The 25,854-nt window shown below is 35.0% G+C and overlaps 3 protein-coding genes across 3 annotated transcripts; 2 read left to right on the plus strand and 1 right to left on the minus strand.

The window, feature by feature from the left end:
- Nucleotides 1-2,550: 2,550 nt before the first annotated feature.
- On the plus strand, nt 2,551-5,341 carry LOC145043537 (DHHC-type zinc finger family protein). The gene is made up of 10 exons (XM_078992224.1): nt 2,551-2,876; nt 3,257-3,350; nt 3,482-3,576; nt 3,669-3,836; nt 3,947-4,019; nt 4,123-4,175; nt 4,275-4,366; nt 4,470-4,522; nt 4,630-4,755; nt 4,863-5,341. Exons 1-10 carry the CDS (start codon nt 2,728-2,730, stop codon nt 5,139-5,141), a joined length of 1,182 nt encoding a protein of 393 aa, XP_078848350.1. The 5' UTR covers nt 2,551-2,727; the 3' UTR covers nt 5,142-5,341.
- Nucleotides 5,342-5,815: 474 nt separating this feature from the next.
- On the minus strand, nt 5,816-7,620 carry LOC145043538 (guanosine deaminase-like). Its single transcript, XM_078992225.1, has 4 exons — nt 6,836-7,620; nt 6,523-6,713; nt 6,339-6,443; nt 5,816-6,202 (listed from the first exon to the last, which is right to left on the minus strand). Exons 1-4 carry the CDS (start codon nt 6,849-6,851, stop codon nt 6,017-6,019), a joined length of 498 nt encoding a protein of 165 aa, XP_078848351.1. The 5' UTR covers nt 6,852-7,620; the 3' UTR covers nt 5,816-6,016.
- Nucleotides 7,621-10,216: 2,596 nt separating this feature from the next.
- On the plus strand, nt 10,217-10,723 carry LOC145040612 (uncharacterized). Its single transcript, XM_078988520.1, has one exon. The coding sequence runs from the start codon at nt 10,217-10,219 to the stop codon at nt 10,721-10,723; it is 507 nt and encodes a 168-aa protein (XP_078844646.1).
- The last annotated feature ends 15,131 nt before the right edge of the window (nt 10,724-25,854 follow it).

A 25,854-nucleotide genomic window follows, 5' to 3' on the forward strand; every position in this document is an offset into this window, starting at 1 on the left:
TGGGATTAGTATTATTCTTGTGTTTCACCTTGCATGTTTTGACTTCCAGAATAATTGAGTTTATTAAGAATAATCGAATTATTCGAACGGGCCACAGTCATTCATATGTTGGAAGTAGATATGAATGAAGACTATCGTGAATTGGTGTGTGGATTGTCTAGAAGAGTATTAGACATAAGCAAATGTTTGCTGCAATGTTCATGAGTGCTTATGAATATGATTTGAGCATTGGATTAAACCCACGCTCACTTGGATCACTCCATGAATTTTATCACGAGTGATTGGTGAGACGATAACATCTTATATTCTTGAAACCGAGATGTGTGAGTTGTATCTTGCTAATCGGTTGCACATTGATAATATGTAAACGTACTAGTAACTTGGTGTTATAAAACATATTGTTGTGTGTGATTTGGTTAGTGAGTGCAAGCAAGCATTGTATCAAAGTTTATCCGTTCCTTTTATTCAAAGAATAAAAGTGATATCTTTTGGGCCCCTCGATGGTTTAGTGATGACAAACGTAAATGCTCGGCCGGGCTAGGGCTAATTTGATTTGTTCAATTAGTCAGTCGTCATAAATCAGAAATCGAGAAGTAGTACAAAGAGAATGATTAGAAATCATATCTCATATGATATCTAGAATGGAGGAATATATGATCCCTTATCTAAGGGCGCGCGTATCTGATAGGATCAGAGTTGACAGCGGCTTTGGAAAGCTACGATTGCAGATCAGGATCTGAAGTCATACGCATAATAGTTATTAGACTTATCCAAGTGGGAGACTGTTGGATTAGTGTCTAAGTCCATAACTATTTTGGTATGTACTTGACCCGATGGTGCATGGTCCTTTTGGGTTGCCTTCACCAAAGCAACTTGATTGGAAAAATAAATAAAGAGAGAAAGGTTATTATGATTTATTAATATGTTATAAGAATAATATATTAAATGAGAAATCATATTTGTTTAATTATATTGGTCAATAATTAATTAGGAATTAATTTTGTGATCAAGTGTAATTAATTAAACTAGAGGGGTTGATTTGTAATTATGTGATAGTTACAAAATAAGGTAAGGATTATCTTATTATTAGGATGGACGAATTTAAGGTGATAAGGCCTTAGAATTCGACTATGATAAGGATTCAAGGATTATCTTATGGGTTGCTTTGTGGATAAGCAACTAGATAAGGATAATGATTGAAACCCTATCTCTACACCTATATAAACACCCCTTGGCTCATGAATTCGTGTATCCCTTCCCAAGAAGTCCTAAGGATGAATTCTAACCACTCTCCTCTCTCTTTATACCTTCTCCATTTGCTCTTGGTGTTTGTAAGCCATTAGAGGAGTGACACTTGTGACTCTAAGCATTCCAAAGTCAATTCAAGGAGGAATTAGGATTATTATTACTCTATAACAATTAAGCATGTACAATAGAGAAACCTAGATCCAAACATTAGGGTTTGTATGAGCATATAAGATGTCTTATGACCAAAACCTATCAGAAACGAGTTAACAGACATAATAGGAAGTTTATCCAAATATTTTTTTGTTGGCTTTTACTGTCTATTTTGAATGGGAAGTGATTCGTACACAACAATTTTTTTACCATACACAACAATTTATGTATTATAGAGTTGTACAATACAACATTTTAAAACATCAATTGTTATGTATGAAGAAAAATTGTTGAGTACAAATCATCTTTCATTTTAAATGCATGTCTATTATTATTTAAAAAAATACTACAACAAACATTTCTCAAAAAAACTCATGTCATATTACTTCTTTATGTTCTTTTTCCGGATACATATCAACCTAAAAATAATCATGTTTCTCTTTTAACAGATGCATATTGACTCAAATTTTTTTTTATCTTTGGTTAATCTTTTATATGAAATTGACCTGATCGATCAAATTACGATTAAAGCTTAAAGCTCAAAGTTTTCATATAAATTTGAGGTTTAAAATCAAACTTTTTTAACTTCAAGTGAAAAACGATTAAAAAACGATGTCTTAATCTCATAAAATTAGTTCTTAAATAAAATGTTATTTTTTTATTTGATTGTTTTTTAATCTATTGCTATCATTTTATTCATTCATATGTAATATAATTGGGTAAATTTGTCTTTTTATATTGCTAATGTGGAAATAAATGAAAGAAGGATGCTATAGAAGAAAAAGAAAAAAAAAATGGTTGAAGATACTATAAAAGACAAGAAAGTTCGTGTAACTAATAAAATAAAAAATATTATCGGTAAAAAGATATATCAACAATCATGTCAAATCCGTTGATATTACTTTGTATTATTACTATTATTATTATTATTATACCAACTTTTTATACCATTATATATATATATTTTATAAGATCCCCAGTTTGTATATTAACACACTCTTAAACATTTAGAACGTGAAATGAAAAGAAAATAATATTTTTCTAAAGTCCGGAATCCAGAAAAATCTGATAAAATGGAAATATACATACACTTTTAATGGTCATATTATTTTTGTTTAAATATCCCTAAATTTATATTTGTATCACCCATGTAATGTATATCTAGAGCCGTCTACATTTTTGGGTTTGAAGCAACAATGAATTCTTTTACTTGCTCAAAGTCAAACCAATTTAGATCATCACATTTAACCCCTTCTTCTCCGATTCTCCTCACCCCCTCCACTCTCCTACTTCCCCTTTCATCATCTTCATCTCTCATAGTTCCAGATAATGGCCGTACAATGGCTTCTGGTTTGCCATGGACTGGTAACGCTGTTGGTCGTCGTATCTTTTCTATGCGGTCAGTGGCCAATTTTTCAAGGCACTTTCATCCAACGCATTCACAACTTCCTTACCTTCGGCGCTTTTGATTACTTCCGGTAACTTCCTCTAACCCTATTTTTTATTTTTTGCTTCAGCGAGTTTCGTGATTTCGATCGACTATTTAGTCAATCAAAAACTTTACTTTTTTTCTGTAAAATTTCCTTAAACCAATTGAAAGATTTCATGATTCTGTCTTAATATCGATCCGCCATTGAAGAATTCATCCAATAAACCATGCGAGAGAGAGAGAAGAGGGAGAGATTATATTACTTTTCTTAGTCAATTTCACAACTCCCAAACTTACAACAGTTACTTGTCGAATGTTATGCAATTCTATACTCTACTTTCGATTTTTCTTCAATTTCATATGAACAAAATGGAGCAACTGAATGGTTGATTTTGTTATTCATTTTGTGCATCTATTATTATGATACAGACGATTCATTGAGTATGTGTTTGGATCTAGAGGCACCAATGCACTTCACCTTGCTCAGTACTACTGCTGTGATCGACCTAACCCCATCTTACAGGTTTTTCCCCTAACAAATTTGCATCAACTAGGGTTCCAATTCGTAATCATTCTTGTTTTACTTCAATCATTCAATTTCTTCCAACAATTCAATTTTGTATTCTACTCTAATTTTCATTTTTTGTAATGTAGGCAATGTATTTAGCAATAGTTGGGGGTACTTATTATTTGATAGTGTACACAACTTTTAATTATATTCCTGGTCATTATATCGCAGGATATCACAGGTATAAATTCATTTTAAATATGTTTTTCCTTTTTCACCTTCATCTTCTATAAATCATATTTTACTTTTTTGCCCTTCATATATTGTTTGCAGATACACAAGCATGTTGGCTGTTGGTGTAGGCATTTTACTTTTTCTATTGGCTAGTTTCTCTGATCCAGGAACTATCAATTCAGAGAATGTATCACAATATCTTTCTTTATATCCTTATGACAACATAATTTATTCAGAGAAAGAATGTTCCACTTGCAAAATTTTAAAGTATGTACATTTCTTATTCCTATTTCCCACATTTTTTTTTAATAGAATAGATGAAGATACTTAAAAAGTATTTGAATTTTTTATTTTTCATTTGTTTCTTTGTTACTTAGGCCTGCTAGGTCGAAGCATTGCAGCATATGTGACCGATGTGTTGCTCGGTTTGACCATCACTGTGGATGGATGGTTTGACTTTTTTTTTACTTTCATCTGATAAAAAATTAAAAAACTTATTTTCCAACGATAAAGAAGAAAAATACTAAATTAATCATTTTTCTCATTGTTTCAGAATAATTGCATAGGGGAGAAAAACACGCTTTACTTTGTGATGTTTCTGTTCTGGTGAGTTAAAATGATAAAATATCATTTTTAGTGAACTTAAGGCCATTAAAGTATTTTTTTTTTACGTAAAATAGAAAAATAATTTGTTTCAATTTGTAGGCATTTCTTTCTTTGTGTATATGGAACAGTTGCAATTGGCTTAGTTCTTGCTGGAAGATTGAAGGAACTAGAAGTTGTATATATTTTAACAGGTGCCTTTTATCTATCTCCATATAATATATTTATTCATTTCATGTTCATATTTCAAATTTTCAATCTTATGTTTTAGATGCATATTTTGTGTTGTAATTACAGCATATTATGGCATTGAAAATTCATTCAGGAGTCTAACTCCACATGTTGTTCAGGTTACTTCTCGATTTCAATACTTTATAATTTATGTTTACACGTTGATAATTTAGCATCAAAATAATCATTTTTTTTAACGTGACAAATTTTTGTTTGTTTTTGACAGTGGTTGGTGAACTCTTACAACACTCAGATACTTGTAATGGTATTTTTGGCAATAGTTTCTCTTCTTCTATCTGGTTTCTTTGGGTATCATGCAAGCCTTTGTCTTAGCAATACTACCACCAATGAGGTAAAAAGACACACACACACACACACATATATGTATAGCTTATGAGATTAAGTTGTTTCTCCATTAAGTGAAAAACAAGAGTTGATGTGATATCTTAATGGGTGCAGACATTCAAATGGCAAGATTATTTAAGTTGGCAAAGGAAAGTGGAAGAAGCGAAGGCAAGTGCAGAAGCTCTAAAAGCTAGTTTAGATGAGCTTTCTAGCCAAGAGATAAAGCCTCCACAAAGCAAATGGAAATCCTTCTTTAGAAAATCACATCTTGAGGACATAAACATCGTTAAAAACAACATTTATGATCGAGGCTTTTTGAAAAATCTTTATGAGATTATTTATCCGCTTTCTTCACGTCACTCCTTTTCATTCAATAAACTAAAAAACGAATAAAGATAATGTCTAGTTTCATCGTTTCATGTGGTGTAATTTGGTCTTATGTTTGTGTTTCGGAAGTGTATTTGTATTTTTGTAGGTTTTTAGATTTTGGCATATGTTATCTAGGTGGAGCTTTAGAAAGATTTGACCTTACTTAAAGGTTAACAATAGTTGTTTCTTACTCTCTTTACTCGGTTTTTGATTTATCTTTCCAATATCTTGTTTTGTCTTATTGGCAAAGTATAATGTTAATCACATTGTATCTGTTTCTCTCTGTTTTCTTTCCATAAAAATTCGATGTCAGAAACAAGAAACATATACTCATCATCGATATTGATTTCATACTTAATTGAAGAGCTCTTGAGAATAAGATCAACCATAATAAGTATTGGAGTGATCTTTTCAAACTTGAAGTTTCTACGTTTCACATTTTTGCCTTAAAAAGTTTTTTATTTTAGATTTTGGCTACAAGGGCTTAGGAATAATATAATTTTTGCGTTTCACATTTTTGCCACTAAGAGTTTTTTATTTTAGATTTTGGCTACAAGTTTTTTTATTTCGAATTTTGCCACAAAACTTTTTTATTTTTTTATGTCAGTCATGTTTTGTCCAAAGACTTTCGCATGTTACCACTTTCCATCCATCCCTTAAATTTAAACAATTTCTGCCCTTAAATTTAGACAACAACAATTTCTGCCCCTTACCTTTCGTATATTGAAAGATTTACAAGTTTTATCCCTAGTATTGTTCTATTAGCCATCATACTTTATTTTTTACTGATAATAGTAACCAACTTGTAATTTTCTACCAAATTTAAAAAACATATATGTAACATGCTACACCTTTATGAATTTCAAATTAGCTCATTAGAACATACGCATATGGTGTTATCAACAAATGAACTTGGCTTTAGTATTTTCAAAAACTTGTTCTGCAATAACAGCTGCATCACCATCAGCTTTTTTTATCTCGAGTTCAACCTTCTGAAAAGATCCGGTTCCTCTTAATGCATCTGAAATCAAGGCGTCGATCCCAACTGCAATGGCTGCTTCAACTTTAGCCCCATATACCAACCTCTGAATCCACAAAAAAGATGAAAAGAACAAATAATTATTACATAAAAATAGTTTGCAAATTTATGATTTAGCCATTGAAACTATTTTGTGCAACTACTTTGTTGAATAGAGTAGGAAAAAAAAAGTGAAACTGAACCTTAAATTTTGAATAATGAATGGCTGCAAAGCACATAGCGCAAGGCTCACAAGAGGCGTACATTTCACAATCAGAGAGCTTGATTTGGTTCAGCTTTTTACACGCCTGAAAAAAGTGGAATGATTAAAAACATAAAGGGAAATTATCAATTATCAATTTGAAGCATTAAAAATTTATAACTAACCTCTCTTATTGCTATAACTTCTGCATGAGCAGTTGGATCCGTGTGTTTTGAAATCATGTTATGACAACTCACAACAATCTCATCTTTGCAAACAACCACTGCACCAAATGGGTCTCCATCTCCAGATTCTACTGCTTTATAAGCTTCTTTAACAGCTTTCATCAAGAATTTGTTGTCTTTGTCCTCTGCAACTGTTTGACAATCACCAAATACAGACTTGACAACCATTACACTAAATCACAAAAAAAGTGAAGTAGAAAACGATAATTTCGTGTGAAATCGAAGATTGAAAGATCAGATGAGAGAGACTCACTGTTAGCTTCCTCCATGATGGAATCAGATAGCAGATGATTATGTGTTGAGTCGAAAGAACAAAAGGACTCCTTCAGTTGAAGAAGATTTGAGAGGCAGATGATTTATTAACGGGTTGATGAACAGTGTTTAATTCCATTTGGGAATCTCTGCCATCTGCAACCCACGTGTTCTCTTCACCTTTATCTGTTTTCTCTTCAGCTTGCTCTCATTGCGACACCTCCTCTATTTCTCACCACCTCAACATAGACACCTTCTGATACCATTTATCTCTATCTGCTTCAAATTCCATACAAAGATGTGGGCAAAAAACGGAGGACATCGACAGAAGAAGGTGATCCCTAGATCTAAAAATGATGCGACAAACACACGCACCACTGCTACGAACACAGCTACACTTACACTACCACCATCGTTTGCCTCTGTGTGTTGAAGAAAGATGAAACTAGGGTTTCATTTCGGATTTGAGCAGAGCTAGAGTTCGATTTGGGTATGAATTGGATTCTATTTTTGTTTCATTTGGATTTTCATCTCTAACTCCTATACAGGTATAGGATTCTATGGTTTGATTCGTTTTCCATTTGGGTTTGATTTGGATGTCCATCATCTTCAGCTGCTCCAAGCCTCCAACATCAGGTTTACGTTCTTTAAAAATTTCAGTGAAATTTTTGTGTTTAAATGGAAACACCCGAAGATTATGAATTCGTGGACGTAAGGTGACATCTGTTTTCACGAACCGATGTTATCAGAACCAACTTAACCCCTTTTTGATATTTTTCTACATTTCCGTCGTTAAAAAAAAAAAAAAACGGGTCTTTGAGTTGACATGTTCATGGGAATTATATGACAAGAAGGATATCAAGGGTAATTAGTTAATTCTGCTTTACTTGAAAAGTAAATAGTTGCAGAAAAGTAAATTTTATTTCCTATTCTTTCTCTAAAACAAGACTCAAAGCATCTTAAAATGGTATCGATGGCGAATATCGGTGAGTTGTGTAGAAGATAATTATATAGTTAAAATATATATATATATATATATATATATATATATATATATATATATATATATTCTTTTAGTTATAATAATGATAGTTAACTATTTCTTATATTAAATTGATATAAAATATTGATTATTTTGGATTATATAATAATATATACATCTTTTAAAACAATATAATCTCCATAATCTCAAGTCTCACAATGTGGATATAAATAGAATAATTTAAGAGTATTTTAATATATATTTGTATTTATCTTCAAAAAAAATATAATAATTGGTTTAATGTTATTTATAATTTTTGTTATGATTATATATATATATATATATATATATATATATATATATATATATATATATATATATATATATATATATATATATATAGGGGATAGAGAATATACATTACAACCTCGCCTAAGCTTAGGTACCAAACCTCTAAAATATGTCGTTTTAACTTAGTAATTAAATTCGGTTTGGTTTTCACTTGGTAAATATATCGTCCCCAGTAACTTTTCTTTCCTCCATTATCGTTTTATCATCTTTGTTTTATTTCCTCTATTATCGTTTATTACTTCATCCCAGTGCACATTATTGTTTTTCATTATCACGAAAGTCGAAGATAATCAATGTTCTTGCTTCGTTATCAAAATTATTGCGTCAATTATGAATCTACATTTTCATGTGTTAATCGTGAATCCCCTAATCGCAATCTTTATATAGTAAAACAATGTATTTTCATTAGGTTTAGTACCTAAGTTTAGGTGGGGCTGTAATGTATATTCAATATATATATATATATATATATATATATATATATATATATATATATATATATATATATATATATGTTTCACATTTTAATTTTTATCATTGTAATTATTTAAAAGATCAAACATTGTTTTTGTTTTTAAAGATAACAATATAACTTTTTACATAATGTGACTTAACTATTGTTGTAAGTTACTTTTAAGCTATTGAATGAGAAACTCTTAATGATTATAAAAATAGCTTTAGGATATCTTTTTAGTTAATGTGAGATTATAATAAGGTTTTGCATTTAATACTACAAGTTGTGACTTTTAATATTCAATTGAAATCTCGATTTAAGTTAATATTTTAATGTTATATTTAAATTAACAATTTAAATATTTTATAAAACTATTAAAAAGACAATTGGTTGATACATAACAACATATCTAAACTTATAACTTTTAATATTCAACAGTAATTTAAATTTAAGTTAACATTTTACCGTTATATATAAATTAAAAATTTAAGTATTTTATACAAACTATAAAAAAGCTGTAACATTAAAATGATAATGGTTCATAGGTAAGAACATATCTAAACTAATATGTTAATTATAATATGTTAATAGTTGAATGCATAATTTTATAACCAGAAGTAAAAATATGTTATTCTAATATTGAAGTGAAGTTAATTTATTATTACATTTTAGGTTTTGAATTTATTTTAAAATAATTAACCTATTTATAATCATTAATAGAAAGAAATTGAAAAGTCATGAGAGTTTAAAATGTATGTGGTGAAAGAAAAAATGTTGATTTTATTGTATTTTAGGATAAATCAATTTGGATCGTGTTTATTGACAGTGAATCCAAATGGGTAAAAAATTAAATCAAATTATCCATAAAAGCAACACAACGAACAAGTTAGAGATGTATTTATAAGAAGAGAAACACTTTGTGTTTGTATATGTACAATTTATGCAACTTAACTAACACCATAAATATCAATTGTTGGTGATTTTAGTATCACAAGACATTTTGGGTAATTGGAACTAACATTTTAGTTTAGGGGCTTATTGTTTGTACTATATATTATATGTTTGGTGAATGTGGAATGCATGCATGTGTACGATCGATTTATAAACCGATACGACAAAATAATAGGGGTCAAGGGGGCCACACCCCCTTACAGGGCTCCTAGCGGGGTCTAAGGGCAGAGCCAAATTATAAAAAATCCGAATTCTAATGGGTGATTATGGTAAGATTGACAAATCTTGTCAGTTTTGGAAACCAATGATTAAACCATTAATTTCGTGATTCTTTAAACTAATTTAGAAGATAGAAACTCAAATTTGTCATGTATATATATGTCTCCCTTTTGAGTCGTTAAGGACTCTTCATGGCCCTTCTTTTCTTAGACAAGCTCAGAACTCTCTGGCGATTTGGCTTGTGTTTCTATGCCTAGATACACAAGTGTCCGTTTGGATTATCCAAAACTGAATTTCCTGTAACCTGTAGGGTGGAAATATCAGTTAGGAAAGTGACCTTACACGATCCATTAGGAATCTGGTTCTCTACCATCACCCTACTTATATTCACCCAATAATCGAACTGATATTCTCGTCTGGTGAAGATGGCTGAATCAATCCGCGAGTTGACCACAAAGTTCACAAAAGTGGACAAGTTTGAAGGCAATGATTTTAGGCATTGGCAAAAGAAGATGTTGTTCATGCTGACCACACTGAAGGCTGCGTATCTATTGAGTACTTCATGGAAAGAAGTGGCGGAGAACGAGACATTGGAAGAAACCAGGAAGATGAGCAAGTGGAACAACAATGACTACATATGCAAAGGTCACATTTTGAATGGTATGGTTGATTCTTTATTTGATACCTATAGTGATACTAAAAGTGAAAAGGAGTTATGGGACACTCTTGAATCAAAATGCATGGATAAGGATGCTTCCAACAAGAAGTTCTTGGTCAATGATTTTAATAACTATAAAATGGTTGATTTAAGATCTATCATGGAACAATACAACAAACTCCTTCGCATTTTGGGTCAATTCAAACTGCACAAAATGAAAATGGATGAAACCATTGATGTGTCATGTGTGATTGACAAACTTCCACCATTATAGAAAAACTTCAAACATAACTTGAAGCATCTAAAGGACAAATTGTCTTTGGTTCAACTTGTTAGTCATTTGCGCATTGAAGAATCTCTTCGTGCTCAAGAAATGAAAAAAACAAAGGAAAAGTTGAATCTAGAAAGCCCTCGATCCATGTGGTTGAAATCAAACCAAAAAATCCAAACAACAAAGGACATGACAAACTTAAGCAAGAATATGTCCTAAATAACTCCAAAAAAATCTGGTTTTTTGGAGGTGCTTCAAAGTGGGACATTGCAAGTGTGATTGTCGAGTGAATCTTGGCAACAATGGTGTTGGAAACAGTGGAGACAATGGAAGTAGAAATGGGTCCAAAGACCAAGTGAAAGGAGGTCAATTTCTGACTAACTTCGATAATTCTAATCAGAATTATGTTTCTTATATTTCACTTATTCCTAAATCAATCTATGTACAGGATGAAAATGTTGGTTGGTTGTCACACCTTGACCGACGATGGAAACGTTGGGCTGTGCGACGTTAGAATGTTGGATCACATACCACATATATAGAGCAACTCACCAAATCTTAACACATAAATATTACTTTTTATTTATTATAATGATAAGGTTACATAATTTTCAAGGTATACGTACAAGATAAATGTAAAATAAACCATCATGACATAAATACTTCTAACTGCTCTCTCAAGGATACGCTCGTCACTTCCAATACTTATTCTCATGAGAATACATGTGATTTTGAAAGGTCAACATAATGTTACTAAATTCATAAGTTTATATGTTTTAATGTGTTTTTGTATGGTTGTACATTATATTAATTCTTAATATCATGAACTCGTATCCATGAGTTTGTTACAAGTTTGCTACTTCTTAAGATTACTCCTATTAATAGTTTTAGTTAGTTTTAGGCTAACAATGTTACAATGGGTTCTTATAATCGATCTAGGAAGTTGCTTTCCCGGAATCGATGCTTCATCAGAAGTCACCATGGTTTGGAAAGTTATGTCTGTTGTGACTTAATCTTCAAGGTTGTAGCTAGTAACCATAGGTGGGCATGTCTGCCCCATATAAATCTATACATATATTTCCCGTTCACTTAATATTTAATGATTATAGGGCGGGTTAGATAAATCTTATTTAGCTAAGGGATGAATAATGCCTCATTTAACAATCATTGATGTGTATCCGTGTTGATCGTTTCGCTTTTCTCGTTTTTTTATGTTATGCTTAATCTCTCTCTCTCTCTCTCTCTCTCTATATATATATATATATATATATATATATATATATATATATATATATATATATAGTTAAGTTAGTATAGTTTGCATTGTGCTTAGGGAATCCACAATCCATTGAACTCTATAGAGTTCTATGGATTGTCGCATCATCCATTTAACACCTATACAACAACACTCACAACCTATTAAACTCTAATTCAATCCTAATCATCAGTTTATTCCTTCTATTGAATTATTCAATGATCATTCAACTCACTTCATTCAACTTTACTCCATGTCATCACCTACATTCCATTCAACTCCTATTCAATCCTAATCGGTAACTCATTCAACTTTTATACTACTTTCATTGTGGATGCTCTTATATATATATATATATATATATATATATATATATATATATATATATATATATATAAGTTGGTATAGTTTGTGTTGGCAAGATATTCTAGCATGGTAACGACTATGTACATTGTATCCTAGAAAATTGGCGAGCATGATGACTAGGTATAATGTTGTCACTAAAGATTAGTCAGCGTAATGACTAGGCATAATATTATCCTAAAAGGTTGGGCAAAGTATCTATTAATTATCATATTATCCTAACGTCCTAGGCATAGTTATATCACTAATACTATAAAATTAGTAATGTTTATAAAACAGTGAGTATTATAACATGTATTTTCCCCCTTAAAACATTTGAAAATCATAAATGCGGGACCGAGAACTCACCCTTGAAGCGTGATTTGAATACCCAAAGAAAAGTGTTGGATCGTTGGAAGCTCGGGGACCGTTCGAGAGGCAAGAAAAGCTCGAATTAAGAGAGAGAGAGAGAGAGAGAGAGAGAGAGAGAGAGATAGATAGATAGATAATTATGGAGGTGTGCAGAATGATATGCCAGACTTTCCTATTTGTAGGAGTTTTGGGAGCACGCACCGTACATGATGTGTAGTGGTGCGTGTGCGACGAAAATTCCGTTTTCTAAATTCCATAAATCTCACGTATGAGCTTCATTTTTGACGATTCTTATATCCTTGCCTAGGTATCGACGTGTACTATAGCTTTCCTTTTGGTCGTTTCGGCTAATTCCAACGTTCATTTTTGGCTTATATTTTCCACCCACGATGATTTTTCGAAAATCATAATTCTCTCGAATGGGACCTGTTGTTAGCCTGTATTTTGAAACACATACTCTTGCTTTTCTTTCCACTTAAACGTCATGTCTTTTCGCATCAATGGTTTGAGGGGCTGAGCTATTTTTATGAAGTTCTCTATAAATCTTCGGTAATAACCTGCCAATCCTAAGAATTGGCACGCATCTGTCGGTGTTGTAGGTGCTTTCCAATTCTTAATTGCTTCAATATTGGAGGGATCTACATGTATCCCCTTGTTGCTGACCGCATTCACAAGAAAATATACCTCTTTGATCCAAAATTTACACTCTGAGAATTTGGTGTACATTTTCTCTTTTCTCAACAACTCTAGGATGATTCATAGATGTTGGACATGCTCTTCCTCAGTTTGTGAGTATATAAATATGTCATTTATAAACACGATCACAAACTTGTCCAAGTAAGGTTTGCAGACACGGTTCATAATATCCATAAAGATTCTTGGGGCATTGGTTAACCCGACAGGCATAACTTGGAGCCCGTAATGCCTCGTATCATGTTCTAAATGTTGTCTTGGGAACATCCTCTTCTAGTACTCGAAGTTGATGGTATCCTATTTTTTAGGTCAATCTCCGAGTAGAAGTTGGATCCTTGCAGCTGGTGGAACAGATCATTGATTCTCGGAAGTTGGTGAAACAGATCATTGACAAGAAATGTACCAGTCATCACAAATGGGTCCTGGATTGCGTCTCTTGCACCAATCACGAATGCCCTTCATCCGGCATTCCCCTCCAATGTTCTCCAGCTTTGATCAATCCCTCTTGAAATTCCTAACCACTCTACACTCGAAGCAAGCTCGATTTCCATTGGTGGAAACCCTAGTGTTTGTCGGCACAGTAGCTGTTGGCCGTCAGTAGTATTTGACAGTGTGACCCATCTTGCCACATCTGCTGCAGGTCATGTAATTTCCAATGTTTATAATTGAGTTCCCAGTTTCAAGAATCAAGGTCTTCTGCTGCTCTTGAATTCTTTCATATTTTTCTCGATCTACCATCCCAAAATTCATGTTTCCAACTATATTCCAGTTGTCGACTTATCCTATGACGACTTTTTCAATGGTTTCGATATTTTCATGAATACATGAGTATTAAGTTTGATCTTTTTGAAATTTATCGTCATCTGATAGGTAGTTTTCTGCTATCTACTAAAAGATATAATTTATTAATGACAAAATAAAATTCTTTCATATATAAGATAAAGCACCAAATTTATGGGAAATAACATAGGATCTTAGTTTCCAAAATTTGGGGAAATAAGAAAATTTTCCCCATATTTCATTCTAAAAAATTCAACCTATTTGTTATCCCTATATATTCTGTGTATATCCCTATAGTGCTTCACTAAAGGGTTGGATGTTTAATCAAGATAGTAATGGCGCTGCCCCCGAACCCCCGTTCGTTCAGGGGCTTCGCCCCTAAATGATAGTGTACTTTGATACTTGATCGAACTTAAATAAGTGTGTACTCCACACTTTCCTTACTTGTTTAATATTTATCAAGATCACTTTTGGTCAACAAAGTAATCCCATTACACTTAAATAACATTGGTGATAACAAATCACCAACAACATGCTTTTATTTGCGCAAGGTAACAATTGTAGGTTAGCCCTAGTTATCATGGTTAGTAGCTCGTTTATGTATGTTGAGTTCTGATATGCAAAAGTAGGATTGTTTTCTTTAACTTGAGATGTATCATCAGGTGGCGGAGGATATGTCACACGAGGCGTAGGCACAACCTCTTCTTCTGGCCAAATGGTTTCTTCCCATGGACTTTTACTCATGAAGTTGATGTTTGTGTCCAAGACTTCATCATTTGAGATGATAATAAATAGTGCAAAGTTTTGATTAGGATCCACTTGATTAAATGTCACCATCCATTCAAGTATGTGATTGATTGGATTTGATTATTCTAACCATCTCCATCTGAAACCGTAGAATCAACTTGATTAAATGTCACCATCCATTCAAGTATGTGATTGAGTGGATTTGATTCTTCTAACCATCTCCATATGAACCCGTAGGACCGGATAGACCTAGACTCGGAAAACCCGGAAAATGGGATTTTGTAGAACCAGAAACCGGACCGGTATATAGGAACCGGTTCCGGATACGGTACCGGGTAAAGTGGGCCTTGAACCGGAAAACCCGGAAACATCAAAGTGGGTAAGTTGGAACCGGATAAAGTGGGTTTAGAATCTGAAAACTCGGAAAAAAGGGAAATTTTTGGTAATTACTTACTACTTAGTGGTTTGAACTTTGAAAATTTTGATATTGATATCCCGATTTTGGGTCTGTAACTCATTGAATATAAAACCAAAATTGACAAAATTATAGTCTAAAATCATGTACAAACTCTAAAGTACACTCTGGAAAAAACCGCATGTCAATCCCACTTTAAACGAATGAGATATGCATGTGTTAACATTTTCACAGAATACAAAGTACAAAAACATATAGCTAAAAAGTTGAAAATTTTCAGTTTTGATATCCGGACTTCAGGGGACCATAAATCATTGAATATTAAACCAAAAATGACAAAATTATATTCTAAAATACAAGTTGGAAAGAACCACATGTCAATTCGGGTTCAAACGAATTAGATATGCATGTTTTAAAATTTTCACTTAATACAAAAAAACTGAAAAACTAAAAACTTTCAGCTTTGATATCTCGATTTTGGGAGACTGTAAGTCAATGAATATAAAACTAAAAATAACAAATTTATAGTCTAAAATTATGTACAAACTCTAAACTACACGTTGGAAAAAACCGCATGTCAGTCGGAGTTTAAACGAATGAAATATGTATCTTTTAAACGTTTCATAAAAACCGGTCCCGGCCCTAAAAGTGGTTCTAGTTCCTAACACCCGTTCCGTTTTTAGACCCAATTTACCCGGAATCGATGGACCCAAACCCGGATTACCCGGAACCCAGATAAAACAATTTTTTAAACCCAGAACCGGAACCTGTTCTATATATTCCACTTCTAACGGTTTCGGTTCTGGTCTGATTCCGGTTCCGGTCCGGTTTTTCGGTTCTATATCTCATCCCTAATGAGGGCCATGAATACTGTTGGAACAATGGGCAATCCGAAGGGCATAAATAGATACTCGTAGTGTCCATATCGAGTTCTAAATGCAGTTTTCAGAACGCCTGCTTCTAGTACCTTCAGTTCATGATACCCGAATCTTAGATCTATCTTTGAATAGTAACTAGATCCTTGAAGTTGATCGAACATGTCATCTATTCTGTGGAGTGGATAAAACGCCTACTTTTAGTTCCTTCAGTTGATGATACCCGAATCTTAGATCTATCTTTAAATAGTAACTAGGTCCCTGAAGTTGATCGAACATGTCATCTATTCTGGGGAGTGGATAATGGTTCTTGACTGTTAGTTTGTTCAATTCTCAATAGTCTATACACATCCTGAAAGAACCATCTTTATTCTTGACGAATAAGACTGGCGCTCCCCAGGGTAAAAATCTTGGTCTGATAAAACCCTTGTCTAATAGTTCCTATAGTTGACTTAAAAGTTCTTTCCTTTTAGATGGAGCTAGTCTATATGGGGATCTCGCTACTAGGGTTGCGCCCAGAGTTGAATCAATTTGGAATTCGTCGCTACGACTTGGAGCGATCCAGGAAGATCTTCAGGAAACACATATGGACAGTCACATACGTGGGGTATGTCCTTGATTTCTTTCGTTTTGCTCTTCTTATCTACTACATGCACCAAGAAGGTGTAATACTTCTTGTGTATATATTTTTGAGCCTTAGTACAAGAAATAAGCTTCAAGTTTTGACCTGACTTGTCACCGTAGATTATCATCGTCTCCCCGTTAGGTAGAGTTAGTGGTACATATTTTTTGAAACAGAGAATTTCAGCACGAGGAAGAGACAACCAATCCATACTGATAATAATGTAGAAACTCCCAATATTCATTAGCATTAAGTTGACACAAAATGTGTGGCCGTTTAGAGTTAGGAGGCAATTTCGTAAGATTTCGGTGGTGTTTTCTATCTAATCGTTTTCTACTTCTACCTCGTATGCTACGTCTAATTTACCAGACTCGTAATTTAATAGTAGTTTAAATGACGGGGTTATAAAACTTCTATCAGCACTGGAGTCGAATAGAATTGTAGCATATAAATTATCGACGAGGAATGTACCAATAACCACCGATGGATCTTGTATAGCAATTTTGTTCCCTATCATAAAAGCCCGATGACGGGCATTCCCACACCCTTCTTCAACTTTGGGCAATTTCGCTTGATGTGCCCTTTTTCTCCAGATTCATAACAAGCTCCTCCTCCACCAGAACCCGATCCATTACCCCTTCTCAGTACTGCAACAACTAGTGTCATGCCCCGAAAAAAGTTTTTAGTATGAACTTTCTTGTAGCATTTGGCACAATGGAAATATTCCCCCATGTGGTGTCGATTGCATTGAGTGCGTAAAGGCATGTTCCTAATGTAACCCTTTTGTTGGGTCGGAAATGGGGCTGGTGTCACAACATAAACCTTTTCAGTTTGTTGTTTTTTCTGCTTATTCCGGTTCGCCCCATTGGATTTGCGCATGTGGTGGTTGTTGTTAACTTTTGGAGTTTCAACTTCCACTACCATTAATCCATTTTGGATTTCATTTTGATCAATTGCAGAGCTAGACGTTTAGTGCTGAGATACATGGTAGGTTTTGACGATAGTACAATCCCTTTTATTTGTGGAGCCAGACCCATATATAACGCTCTACCTTCTTTCTTTTTGGTTTCACCATGCCCGGATAAAGGAGCGCAATGTCATTAAACCTTGTCGTGTAAGCCTCGACACCAAAACCTTTCATTTTTAGGTTCCAAAGCTCATGTTCTAGGCTCTGTATTTCTTCTCGGGAGCAGTACTCCTCTATTAAAAGTTCCTTCGTGCTTTCCTATGATATTGAGTTGGCCACCGAGACACCCAACGTTTTTACATGGTCAGTCTACCATTTTAGAGCTCCGTCCATCAAGGTGCATGCAACAAAATGGACTTTGCTACCCTAAGCGTAGTAGCATAAGTCAAGAATAGCTTCAACTTTTTTAAACCAACAAGTTAAACCCACAACGCCTTCATTCCCATACAAGTTTCTTGGCTTGCAATTTATGAAGTCCTTGTAGGAACAAGTTCTTCTGGATGCGAGTGAAGAGTGCTTGCAAGTCCGTTTACTTCCACGAGTTGTCTTCCACCATTCAAACTCCTTGCAGTTTCCATTGCAATTGTAATGCATTCTGAAACTAATTGTTCCAATTTTGTTGTGGTTTGAGGAAGCCCTGACTCGGGAGGTGGTGGAATTGGTGTTCTAGATGTTGGTGTTTCAGTTATTAGACTCACAACCGGCCTTCTGGTTGGTTGATCTCTCCGGGTTCGTCCCATAGCTGGTTCGGTAGTTGGTATTACTTTGGGCTGTGATCAGGTGTTCCTTTTCGGAGGCATTTTGATTTCCTATTACAGTTAGTAGTAGAGATTATGTTTGTGAAGTTTTTGTCAGTTCTTTCATAATGTTATTATTCATGATCACAATTCACATAATGGTTCAAAAATATTTTTAGACTTAAAAACATATGCTTCATTATATTAAACATTAACATCCGAGTACATTAGTCTTTACTATTCTCAGAATGTAAAGACTTACAATTAGTGGTACAAAGACTCACTAATAAACATATGAAGTTTACATATGCTTACATATCTTAATACATATTTGAAAAGTTTGTTGCCAAAATTTTCAAGTTTCTCGAAAACCTACCCAATTAGTTTAATAAAAACTCAAAAACTTGGGCACCGTGTGGGACTTGTCATCATATTTACCTTGCAGTATTGCATGTTTCTCCTATAGTGTTTCATGTTTTTCTTCTAGTATAACATGGATCTCCTCGACTCCGTGTGCTACTGAAAGGACAATTTGGTTTTGAGTTTCCACACTGGTTACTCTCGAATCGAAATTCATCCAGTTGCTATGGTGGTAGTCCGTCCTTTGATGGAGATTGTCTTGCGAAATCTTATATTGATCTTGTCGTTGATTCATTCAGGTCATTTATCCCTTCATTTTTATTAATTGATCTTGCATGGTGCTTAATTCGTCACTGGAGTGCCACATTTGTGCATGCAATCAAGTGTTCTGCTCAAGTAGAAGGACAATTTGTCAATGTCCATGTCAGATGGGAGTGCAGCCTCCGATGCTTCATTACTATGAAGTATAACATGAGGTCCTCCCGCACTAAAAAGGTAATAGGCCCACCTCTTTGGGAAAGCAACCAAGTTAACTAGAGGACGGTTGAAAAGCGGGCCGCAAGAACATTTGAGGAGGGACAGGCGTCGGGGGATGCACCCCCATCTGGTATGTACATTGACAAATTGTCCGTACTACTTGAGTAGAACACATGATTGCATGGATAAATGTGGCACTTCAGTGAAGAATTAAGCACCATGCAAGGTCAATCGGTAAAAACAAAGGGAAATATGGCCCGAATGAATCAACGATAAGATCAATATCAAATCTTGCAAGACAATCTCCATCAAAGGAGGGACTACCACCATAGTAGCTGGACGAATTTCGATTCGTGAGTAACCAATATGGAAAATCAAAAAAAAAATGCCCTTTCAGTAGCATACAGAGTCGAGGAGAGGCATGCTATACTAGAAGAAAAACACAAAACACTAGAGGAGAAACATGCATTACTGCAAGGAAAATATGATGACATGTCCCACACTGTGGTCAAGTTTTTGAGTTTTTATTAAACTAATTGGGCGGGTTTTCGAGAAACATGCAAATTTTGGCGACAAACTTTTCAAATATGTATTAGGATATGTAAGCATATGTAAACTTTATTTATTTATTAGTGGGTCTTTGTACCACTAATTGTAAGTCTTTACATTTTCAGAATAGTAAAGACTAATGTACTCGGATGTTAATGTTTAATATAATGAAGCATATGTTATTAAGTCTAAAAGTATTTTTGAACCATTATATGAATTGTGATCATGAATAATAACATTATGAAAGAACTGACAAAAACATCACAAACTTAACCTCTACTACTAACTGAAATAGGAAATCAAAATGCCTCCAAGAAGGAACAGATAATCACACCCCAAAGTAACACCAACTACCAAACCAACAATAGGACGAACCCGAAGAGGTCGACCAACCAGAAGGACGATTGTGACTCCAGTAACTGAAATGTTAACATCTAGCACACCAATTCCACCACCTCCTGAGTCAGAACTTCCTTAAACTACAACATAACTGGAACAACTAGTTTTAGAAAGAATTACAATTGCAATGACAACTGCAAGGAGTTTGAATGACGGAAGACAATTCTTGGAAGTAAACGAACTGGGAAACAGACATGGAAGCACTCTTCACTCGCATCTAGAAGATCCTATAAGAACTTGTTCCTACAATGACTTCCTAAATTGCAAGCCAGGAAACTTTTATGGGAACCAAGATGTTGTGGGTTTAACTCATTGGTTTGAAAAGTTCAAGCTATTTTTGACATATGGTACTGCGCTGAGGGTAGTAAAGTGCGTTTTTCCGCTTGTATCTTGATGAACGGAGCTATAACATGGTGGACTGACCATGTAAAAACTTTGGGTGAATTGGTGGCCAACTCAATGTCATGGGAAAACATGAAGAAACTTTTAATAGAGGAGCACTGCCCCCCCCCCCCCCCCCCCCCGAAGAGAAATACAGAGTTAGAATACGAGCTTTGGAACCTAAAAATGAAAGGTTCTGATGTCAAGGCTTACACGACGAGGTTTAATGACCTTGCGCTCCTCTATCCGGGCATGGAGAAACTGCAAAGCAAGAAAGCAGAGCATTATATATGGGGATGGGCTCCACAAATAAAACGGATGGTACTCTCGTCAAAACCTACCAAGTATCTCCGTGCTAAACGTATAGCTCTGCAGAGTATCAAAAAATGAAATTGAAAATGGATTAATGGTAGCGAAAGTTGAAACTCCAAAAGTTAACAACAACCACCACAGGCGCAAATCCAATGGGGTGAACCAGAACCAACAAAAAAAGCATCAAATTGAAAAGGTTTATGCTATGACACCAACCTCAGTTCCTTCCCAACAAAAAGGTTACATTGGGAAAATGCATTTATGCACTCAATGCAATCGACACCACATTGGGGAATGTTTCCATTGTGCCAAATGCAACAAGAAAGGTCATACTGCAAACTTTTGTTTGGGCATGGCACTTGTTGCTGCAGTACCGGGAAGGGGTAATGGATCGGGTTTTGGTGGAGGAGGAGCTTGTTATGAATGTGGAAAAAAAGGGCAGATCAAGAGAAATTGTCCAAAGTTGAAGAAGGGTGATGGTAATGCTCGTGGTCGAGCTTTTGTGATAGGGAACAAAGATGATATACAAGATCCCTCGGTGGTTACTGGTACGTTCCTCATCAATAATTTATATGCTACAATTCTATTCGACTCTGGTGTTGATAGAAGTTTTATAACCTCGTCATTTAAACAACTAATAAATCACGAGTCTAGTAAATTAGACGTAGCATACAAGGTAGAAATAGCAAAGGGTTAGATAGAAAACACCACCGAATTCTTACGAAATTGCCTCCTAACTCTGAACAACCACACATTCTATGTTAACTTAATGCCAATGAATATTAGGAGTTTCGAAATTATTATCGGTATGGATTGGTTATCTCTTCATCATGCTTAAAGTCTCTGTTTCGAAAAAGTTGTACGACTAACTCTACATAACGGGGAGACCATGATAATCTACGGTGACAAGTCGTATCAAAACTTGAAGCATATTTATTGTACTAAGGCTCAAAAATGTCTACACAGGAAGTATTATGCCTTCTTGGCGCACATAGTAAATAAGAAGAGCAAAGCGAAAGAAATCAAGGACATACCCCACGTATGCGACTATCCAGATGTGTTTCCTGAAGATCTTCCTAGATTGCTGCAAAGTCATAGCGTCAAATTCCAAATTGATTTAATAGTGGGAGCAACCCCAGTAGCGAGATCCTCCTATAGAGTGGCTTCATCTGAAATGCAAGAACTTTCAAGTCATCTGCAGGAACTACTAGACAAGGGTTTTATCAGAACATGCTTCTTATTGTAGGAACAAGTTCTTCTAGGATCTTCTAGATGCGAGTGAAGAGTGCCATGCCCAGACAAAAGTTTGCAGTATGACCTTTCTTGTTACATTTGGCACAATGGAAACATTCCCCAATGTGGTGTCGATTGCATTGAGTGCATAAAGACATTTTCCCAATGTAACCTTTTTGTTGGGAAGGAACTGAGGTTGGTGTCACAGCATAAACCTTTTCAATTTGATGCTTTTTTTTTGCTGGTTCTGGTTCACCCCATTGGATTTGTGCATGTGGTGGTTGTTGTCAACTTTTGGAGTTTCAACTTTCGCTACCATTAATCCATTTTCAATTTCATTTTTTGATCAACTGCAGGGCTAGAAGTTTAGCACGGAGATACTTGGTAGGTTTTGACGAGAGTACCATCCGTTTTATTAATGCTCTGCTTTCTTGCTTTGCAGTTTCTCCATGCCCGGATAGAGGAGCGCAAGGTCATTAAACCTCTTCGTGTAAGCCTTGACATCAGAACCTTTCATTTTTAGGATCCAAAGCTTGTGTTCTAAGCTCTGTATTTCTTTTCGGGGGGGGGGGGGGGTGGGTAGTGCTCCTCTATTAAAAGTTTCTTCATGTTTTCCCATGACATTGAGTTGGCCACCAATACACCCAAAGTTTTTACATGGTCAGTCCACCATGTTATAGCTCTGTTCATCAAGATGCAAGCGCACTTTACTACCCTCAGCGCAGTACCATATGTCAAAAATAGCTTGAACTTTTCAAACCAACGATTTAAACCCACAACATCTTGGTTCCCATAAAAGTTTCTTGGCTTGCAATTTAGGAAGTCATTGTAGGAACAAGTTCTTCTAGGATCTTCTAGATGCGAGTGAAGAGTGCTTCCATGTCTGTTTCCCAGTTCGTTTACTTCCAAGAATTGTCTTCCGTCATTCAAAATCCTTGCAGTTGTCATTGCAATTGTAATTCGTTCTGAAACTAGTTGTTCCAATTATGTTGTAGTTTAAGGAAGTTCTGACTCAGGAGGTGGTGGAATTGGTGTGCTAGATGTTAACATTTCAGTTACTGGAGACACAATCGTTCTTCTGGTTGGTCGACCTCTTCAGGTTCGTCCTATTGTTGGTTTGGTAGTTCGTGTTACTTTGGGGTGTGATTGCCTGTTCCTTCTTGGAGGCATTTTGATTTACTATTTCAGTTAGTAGTAGAGGTTAAGTTTGTGATGTTTTTGTCAGTTCTTTCATAATGTTATTATTCATGATCACAATTCATATAATGGTTCAAAAATACTTTTAGACTTAATAACATATGCTTCATTATATTAAACATTAACATCCGAGTACATTAGTCTTTACTATTCTAAAAATGTAAAGACTTACAATTAGTGGTACAAAGACCCACTAATAAATAAATAAAGTTTACATATGCTTACATATCCTAATACATATTTGAAAAGTTTGTCACCAAAATTTGCATGTTTCTCGAAAACCCGCCCAATTAGTTTAATAAAAACTCAAAAACTTGACCACAGTGTGGGACATGTCATCATATTTTCCTTGCAATAATGCATGTTTCTCCTCTAGTGTTTCGTGTTTTTCTTCTAGTATAGCATGCCTCTCCTCGACTCTGTATGCTACTGAAAGGGCATTTTTTTTTGATTTTCCATATTGGTTACTCACGAATCGAAATTCATCCAGTTGCTATGGTGGTAGTCCCTCCTTTGATGGATATTGTCTTGCAAGATTTGATATTGATCTTATCGTTGATTCATTCGGGCCATATTTCCCTTTGTTTTTACCGATTGACCTTGCATGGTGCTTAATTCTTCACTGAAGTGCCACATTTATCCATGCAATCATGTGTTCTACTCAAGTAGTACGGACAATTTGTCAATGTACATACCAGATGGGGATGCATCCCCCGATGCCTGTCCCTCCTCAAATGTTCCTGCGGCCCGCTTTTCAACCGTCCTCTAGTTACCTTGGTTGCTTTCCCAAACAGGCGGGCCTATTACCTTTTTAGTGCGGGAGGACCTCATGTTATACTTCATAGTAATGAAGCATCGGAGGCTGCACTCCCATCTGACATGGACATTGACAAATTGTCCTTCTACTTGAGCAGAACACTTGATTGCATGCACAAATGTGGCACTCCAGTGACGAATTAAGCACCATGCAAGGTCAATTAGTAAAAATGAAGGGATAAATGACCTGAATGAATCAACGACAAGATCAATATAAGATTTTGCAAGACAATCTCCATCAAAGGACGGACTACCACCATAGCAACTGGATGAATTTCGATTCGAGAGTAACCAGTGTGGAAACTCAAAACCAAATTGTCCTTTCAGTAGCACACGGAGTCGAGGAGATCCATGTTATACTAGAAGAAAAACATGAAACACTATAGGAGAAACATGCAATACTGCAAGGTAAATATGATGACAAGTCCCACACGGTGCCCAAGTTTTTGAGTTTTTATTAAACTAATTGGGTAGGTTTTCGAGAAACTTGAAAATTTTGGCAACAAACTTTTCAAATATGTATTAAGATATGTAAGCATATGTAAACTTCATATGTTTATTAGTGAGTCTTTGTACCACTAATTGTAAGTCTTTACATTCTGAGAATAGTAAAGACTAATGTACTCGGATGTTAATGTTTAATATAATGAAGCATATGTTTTTAAGTCTAAAAATATTTTTGAACCATTATGTGAATTGTGATCATGAATAATAACATTATGAAAGAACTGACAAAAACTTCACAAACATAATCTCTACTACTAACTGTAATAGGAAATCAAAATGCCTCCGAAAAGGAACACCTGATCACAGCCCAAAGTAATACCAACTACCGAACCAGCTATGGGACGAACCCGGAGAGATCAACCAACCAGAAGGCCGGTTGTGAGTCTAATAACTGAAACACCAACATCTAGAACACCAATTCCACCACCTCCCGAGTCAGGGCTTCCTCAAACCACAACAAAATTGGAACAATTAGTTTCAGAATGCATTACAATTGCAATGGAAACTGCAAGGAGTTTGAATGGTGGAAGACAACTCGTGGAAGTAAACGGACTTGCAAGCACTCTTCACTCGCATCCAGAAGAGCCTAGAAGAACTTGTTCCTACAAGGACTTCATAAATTGCAAGCCAAGAAACTTCTATGGGAATGAAGGCGTTGTGGGTTTAACTTGTTGGTTTGAAAAAGTTGAAGCTATTCTTGACTTATGCTACTATGCTTAGGGTAGCAAAGTCCATTTTGTTGCATGCACCTTGATGGACGGAGCTCTAAAATGGTAGACTGACCATGTAAAAACGTTGGGTGTCTCGGCGGCCAACTCAATATCATAGGAAAGCATGAAGGAACTTTTAATAGAGGAGTACTGCTCCCGAGAAGAAATACAGAGCCTAGAACATGAGCTTTGGAACCTAAAAATGAAAGGTTTTGGTGTCGAGGCTTACACGACAAGGTTTAATGACATTGCGCTCCTTTATCCGGGCATGGTGAAACCAAAAAGAAAGAAGGTAGAGCGTTATATATGGGTCTGGCTCCACAAATAAAAGGGATTGTACTATCGTCAAAACCTACCATGTATCTCAGCACTAAACGTCTAGCTCTGC

Source organism: Lactuca saligna, chromosome 4 (assembly GCF_052625555.1).
Source record: "Lactuca saligna cultivar CGN05327 chromosome 4, ASM5262555v1, whole genome shotgun sequence".
NCBI classification, from domain to species: Eukaryota; Viridiplantae; Streptophyta; class Magnoliopsida; order Asterales; family Asteraceae; genus Lactuca; species Lactuca saligna.